Source organism: Oncorhynchus mykiss, chromosome 3 (assembly GCF_057628025.1).
Source record: "Oncorhynchus mykiss isolate SJ-2025 chromosome 3, ASM5762802v1, whole genome shotgun sequence".
In the NCBI taxonomy this organism is placed as follows: domain Eukaryota; kingdom Metazoa; phylum Chordata; class Actinopteri; order Salmoniformes; family Salmonidae; genus Oncorhynchus; species Oncorhynchus mykiss.
Genome location: NC_143024.1, coordinates 12,478,367 through 12,485,000, shown reverse-complemented (window position 1 = coordinate 12,485,000; position 6,634 = coordinate 12,478,367). Strand labels below are relative to the sequence as shown.

General features: G+C 39.2%; 1 protein-coding gene across 1 annotated transcript; it reads left to right on the top strand.

Annotated features, from left to right (window-relative positions):
* Positions 1 to 4,167: 4,167 nt before the first annotated feature.
* On the top strand, positions 4,168 to 6,634 carry hoxa2b (homeobox A2b). The gene is made up of 2 exons (XM_090220989.1): positions 4,168 to 4,666; positions 5,201 to 6,634. Exons 1-2 carry the CDS (start codon positions 4,300 to 4,302, stop codon positions 5,911 to 5,913), a joined length of 1,080 nt encoding a protein of 359 aa, XP_090077115.1. The 5' UTR covers positions 4,168 to 4,299; the 3' UTR covers positions 5,914 to 6,634.

Below are 6,634 nucleotides of genomic sequence, written 5' to 3'. Positions count from 1 at the left end.
AAACACAAGAGGATGTCTTAAACAATAACGTCTCTGATTAAAGGCCAAGCTAAAAAAAAGTGCATTTTTAAAACCTAAATATTACCTCATAACTACAAAACACGTTTGAAAACAAAGGACGTTGTTAAATCATTCAGCACAAGGCCTTGTCATCTCCTGACCCAATTCCTGGACTCACTCTTAACACGTGCCTTGATGTTCAGTCAGAGAGGGAAGAGGAAGCAAGACATCCCACTCCCTATTTTTTTCTGGTTCATGTACAGTCAAAGAACTAAGCAGACCAGACCCATCCGCTAATGCACTGGTGCCTATGGGAGAGCCATTCCGTTAAGCAGAATTGAAATGACAACTTTTTTTTCAACGGTTAACGGCCTGAGTGGGACATCTTTATTTATTCACCATCTTTGGTTCAGTGACATACTCCTCTCAGCCGATTCCATCTTCTATGGTAATTTCCGGGACCAACATAGCAGCATAATATCCTAGACCTATAGGCTATATTCATAAGGTATAAACCCTATAGCTACACGAAGAGAGTATGACTTACCATGAATTCATATGTCCGGATATGTAACTACACACATATTCTCCGTTGAGCTGTGTCTGTGTGGGGGAGGTTTATCTACAGAACAATACCATATGTGTAGGTGGATAGTCATCTCTCTAGTCCCACTCACTGCCATCGCCATTGTGAATGATCCTCCTCCCCACATATACAGACCTACACATGTTTCTAACGGATACCCAGTCTTATCCATCATGTCTTACTACTCCACTCCTATCCCACTGCAACATGTCTGTTCAGGAATACTCGATATGTTATGTGTTTAGTTCCTGTTCCATGATAATAATGTTCCATAGCTATTTTCCCACCAAAGGGCTCAATGCAGGTATGGATTACATTGTCATACTGGTCCAACAATAATTCGACTGATTATGATTCATTCATAAGACAAAACATAACATCCACGTGGGAGAACGTTTTAATTGTGTTCAGGAAATTCAGGAATAGAAATAAGACAATGCAAACATCAAACTATTAACTAACCTTTCATCAATGCCATCTGTCTTCGATCTAACAACTAACTTACTTGAACCGAATTCGCTTTACAGCAGGATCCTTTATTTTTTAAACAGAAAACGCCAAAAGAAAGTAAAATATTATTTACCGTTAATTACAATTAAAACACTATTTGTAATGTCTGGTTATTCTCACTATTATATTGATTCCAAAATTAACAGGCCTTGTGCAGCTATTCTGCTACTGCTTGGTACTGCTGTTGATTTCAATATCCATGTGGAATATTAAAGTATTCTAACAACATCATCTGGAAACGTTTACTTTCCTGCGATAAGTAACGTTAGTCATCGAAGAGAAAAAAGGTTCACTTCTAGTCCTTTTTTTCCTGCCATGCTTCCCAGGTGTCTCGTCTTGTCTTGACCGGGGGACAGACGGTTAATGTAGCTCCTGTCCACTACCCTACACATCACAATGAAGTTAAGCTTCATTCAACCAAAAATGTCACATTGATTTATGCAGCAATATCGCGGATTGAAGTTGACACACAAACAATAATTCAAGCCGTAAAATTTAAATGAAAAGGATAAAAGTAAACAATTTTTTTGTTTAGTAAAAGTGCATCTGTAATAACAAATCATGTCTATGTTCATATATATTATTAATATAACAAACTAATTTATGATAGCATAACTCAAAATAATATTTTTCGATCGATTCTCTGTATTCCTCAGACAATTTTTAAAGGAGCTATTTTGTGGCTACACCTCGTATCTGAAAAACATCTGATATCCAAATGAGCTTAAACGGTTTAGACCTACCATATAAGATATACATCTTTCTTCTAAAATTAAATATGTACAAATGTTTTTCTCGAGTAAAAATAGTCCTTATTACTGAGCATTACATCTGTTTGGATTATTAATGCACTGGTGATATTTCTATGATGAAATGATTACCATAATGTGTCTCTCTGATGACAATTTGATACTGCATTAGGCCTATGTGCAAATATAAACTTTAATCATAACAAATAAATCCCATTTTCGTGTAGCCTATGGGCTTCTCTCATAACTAAAAGGTGTTTTGTTTTCATATGTTTTATTGTTCTCCATCCGGGACATTTTGGAAGAGAACAACACACGATCTGCCTGTCGTGCTCCGAAGGCAACGCAAGATTGCCTATATTGCAATTAAATATCAAAACAACAATATTGTAGGTTATTTGAAACACGAAATAGAGTAAGATAATGTTTTTAGAAGTTATGACAAGATGATACCATATATATATATATATTATGGTAGCCCAAAGACAGAAACTGCGTGGGATTGAATGGGATTTCTGCAGAATGCCAACACCCACTCACCTCTGCAGACAATAGACCCCGTGTAAAAGTAAATCCATTCGATTCTTTCTCGCCATCTCAGTCAATCCACTCTTTTGCTGCTATTTCCCACTAACGTTCATTTGAAAACGAAAATGTTGTAGATTTTCCTTCCATTTAACAAAATAAAGCAGGATAAGATAACCCACCTATAGTGTATGTCGATATCATTGTCCGCTCTATGTAGAACATCCATATTCGGAAATTGATTCCTATTAAAGAAACGTCCAAGTTGTGTAGTTTCCCCCCATAAGTAGCAAGTTGTTGCCGTCTTCCTGGCGGCCACATATGATCTAAGGCAGAGTTAGATGGTTTAAATGTGTTCTTAGGGCAAGGAGCTGTCAGACCTTTTGGCGAGCAAGATTGATAACGTGCAGGCTTTCCAGGCTTGAAAAGCCTTTGTTTGGAATATAAGCAATAAACAGCCCGGGGCCTACCACTTTTTCAAAGTTCAAGACAGGGAGGAAGACAATATGACAATTTTATTATTAACAAAGAATCTAGATCTTATTGTTTCACTTCAAAGATTTTATGGGAGGTGAATGGGAAGGCATCTATTCAAAGTACTATACTATAACCAATTGTTAATATATTGTGCAATAGGCCAATTCTTAGGTGTCAGTAATACTGATGACAATAAAGTATTAAATACGGATCTGGTACCATTAAACTTGAACAAAGACCAATAAATGTCTAATTTGAGGTGTAAAACTCGTGCGTAAGCGCGTGGATCACATTCAATGTTATTTTTCTTCAAAATATTGTGTCAGTGGCTACTCTTCCTGTGTCAGCGTCTCTCATCCCCATGCATTTTTCTATTTCTGATGCAATTCAACGTTGACAGATCTTGATGGTGGATTAAAGAGATTTGAAGCAGCTGCGTCTCCAGAAATATGATGCAAGTTTACAACCACGTGCCACACTGTAATATCTCCATACAATAGGAGTAGGTCACCAAAAACATGCAGACAGGGATTTCATGCATCCCGTGATAGTTCCACATGCAAATAGCACTTTATTCCTAATATATCTGTGCTCAATCAATGGCTTTCCACGAAGGCAACAAATGTATAAATAATAATATTTGTTAAATATTTTATACATTTGTTTACAAAGTCTGACATGAGAACAACAAGTAATACGTGAGTGAGTATTAAAGAAAGTCCTCATCTTTAAAGGTATTCAGATTCTTATAGGAAATATCAAGACCTACGTTTAGAATACAAACTTTACAGACTGTGCAAAAATATTTATCTTTCTCTCTCGCTCACTCTCTCTCTCAGATTGAAAAGGAGGGAGACTGCTCTGAATGTCTGCTCGGTTGTGTCTCTGTGTACCACTCTGCAGAGCCACAGGCTTGGTCAGAATTATTTTTCTGATTAATGAGTTAACTTTGATAATGACTTCGTCTTTAGTCGTTACATTGAGACATAAACCCGGGACAATGAGGTGTTGGATCCAAAGGACACACACACACACACACACACAAACACACACGCACGCACGCACGCACACGCACGCACACACCCACACGGGCTCTTCTTAAATGGACTATCCTCCATTCGGGGACAGTACTGTGTGTAAATAAAGCAGACTAGACCCTACCCCCAGAACTAGGCGTTACCTATCCGACTTTCTCCATCAATCACAGAGGACAGTGGCTTCTTTTGATTAAACCCCAAATTGTCATTGGGCAGAGGTAATCATGTGACAAGTAATACGGTCCAATTTCAACGTTGTCTCCATGAAAGCAATATAGTTTAATGGCATCGCTGTCCCCATACGGCCGTAATCAGCAACATTGTTGGAAAAAAACCACTTGTCACGAAATTTCATAATTTTCTCCTCGCCCACAAAATTACGACCGGTGACTTTTCAAAGACAAGAAGAGAGGAGATGAATTACGAATTTGAGCGAGAGAGCGGTTTTATCAATAGTCAGCCGTCGCTTGCTGAGTGCCTGACATCTTTTACCCCTGTCGGTGATGCATTTCAAAGTTCATCAATCAAGAACTCGACGCTTTCACAGTCGACACTGATTCCTCCTCCTTTTGAGCAGACCATTCCCAGCCTCAACCCGGGCAGCCACCCACGCCACAGCCGGTCAAAGCAGAATCTGAATGGAGTCTGTAGCCCTCTGCCAGCCGCATCCCTACCCCCGGAGTACCCTTGGATGAAGGAGAAGAAAGCCTCCAAGAAAAACCACCAGACTACTGCCACAGCTACAACTCCCGACACTGCGCCACTTCACTTCTCTCCCCAAGGTAAAGACATGATTGATTAGCCTATCTATTGGCTCTATTATATTTTAATGAAATTACAGTCGGGGTAGGTAGCCCATTAGCCTATCAAAATGCAAAGGTCTGTCTGGTCTCAACATTCTATTTTGGGGGGTAATTCTCTCTCATGACTTGCAGAATATCTATTAGCAAAAGTGTAATTATTTGAACATTTTCAGTGGTCAGTGTGCTGCTGACTGGTGATGCAGTGGAAGAATGTTAATGTGTGACAGTAATGAAGAGTGATAGATTACTCTTACAGCAGGCCGACCGACCGGCAGCTGGCATGTTCATTAATCTTCAAGCCAGTCGGCCTGGTCCACGCAGACCCATCATATTCTGCTCCGGGCTCATAAATCGTTTCAGCGCGGTGTCTGTGCTCCCACAAACCATTTGCTGTGCGGCCCAGTAGAACCTCGATGTTTTATTTACCAACTGCCATTTATATATTTATATTCAATCATCAATTGCTTTTTTTGTATTGGTTGAACATTTCAAATGTCTTTCAATGTTTTTCAGGGTCGCCAGAGATTGCAGAGAGTGGTGGCGGGGGATCTCGGAGGCTGAGGACAGCGTACACCAACACCCAGCTATTGGAGTTGGAGAAGGAGTTTCACTTCAACAAGTATCTGTGCAGACCCCGGCGGGTGGAAATAGCTGCTTTACTGAATTTAACTGAGAGGCAGGTGAAAGTCTGGTTCCAGAACCGCAGGATGAAGCACAAGAGACAAACCCACTGCAAGGAGAACCAGAACGGCGAGGGGACATTCACTAGTCTGGAGGACGGGAGAGAGGAGGACTTCGAACAGGCTGGTAACAATGTAGGCCTACCCGCCGGCGCGCTTCTGGAGAGGGAAAGCTGCTCTTTTCACCAGAATACCTTAACTTCACAACAACAGTCTCAGAATGCACACAATCACAATGGAGATTCCCAAAGCTCAACTGCTTCGCCTTTAAACAGCGATGACAAAAATCTGAAACATTTTCCTAACCCGGCACCCACTGTTCCTATATGCGTGTCAACAATAGGCCCGGACTGCGCATCTGGCGGGGACAATGCGCATTCCCCGGCCCTGGACGTCTCTTTGCAGGACTTTCACGTTTTCTCATCGGATTCCTTCTCTCCAAGTTTGTCAGATTCTATAGATAGTCCAATGGGTTTATCATCTGAAGGTTTCGATTTTTTCTCAGAAACGCTCACAACAATCGACCTGCAACACTTGAGCTACTAACTATTCTAAAAGAGAAAACAATTCAAACATCTTAGTTTAGGAAGAGCTTCCTGTCTTCCAAGTTCTTACAAATAACTGGCTTCAGTTTTTATTCTGATGTAATTGCTTGATTGATTAATACATGGCTCCAATGAGGTAAGTTTGAAAACAATAAATTCATCAGTTGAATAGTTTTTTTTTAATATTGCCAATATTATGCCTCCAAATAATGATATACAACATATTTTCATTTTATTTTTGTATCATTTCCCGGTACAATAATGTTATAAATAGCCTATTTTATTAGAATAAAATGTTTCCTATTTACGAGAGATATTCATCATCATGTCCTTTACTATTTTCCATTCACTTGAACGTTGATGTTGTTTTTGTTTTAATTTAGCATACAATGGGTCTGAAAATAATTGTCTCAATATTCTTAGAATATTCTTAGATTTTTAGACATTCTTACAAAGAATATTGTTGCAACAAGTGATCTTTTGATGATGAAATCTTTCCTTCAGAATGGAAGGCAAAACTCTTGATCCTGAAATATAGAAAGTGAATTGATTGGTGTTAAATGGACAATAGTGAGCAGATTTGATCACAAATATAAACTACTGAAACGACACTGCGATCATTTCCAAACATAATTTCAGCCCAAAACAGTAACAGACTTAACATACTTCCAATAACAATAGGCTACTTCTAACGAAGTTACAATAAATATTTTCCAACTGTA

What these genes read in the sequence shown, in the direction of transcription:
- hoxa2b (XM_090220989.1), top strand. Translation starts at nt 4,300, where the DNA reads ATGAATTACGAATTTGAGCGAGAGAGCGGTTTTATCAATAGTCAGCCG. An exon ending in ACTTCACTTCTCTCCCCAAG is followed by an intron (nt 4,667 to 5,200) that starts GTAAAGACATGA and finishes AATGTTTTTCAG; the next exon opens with GGTCGCCAGAGATTGCAGAG.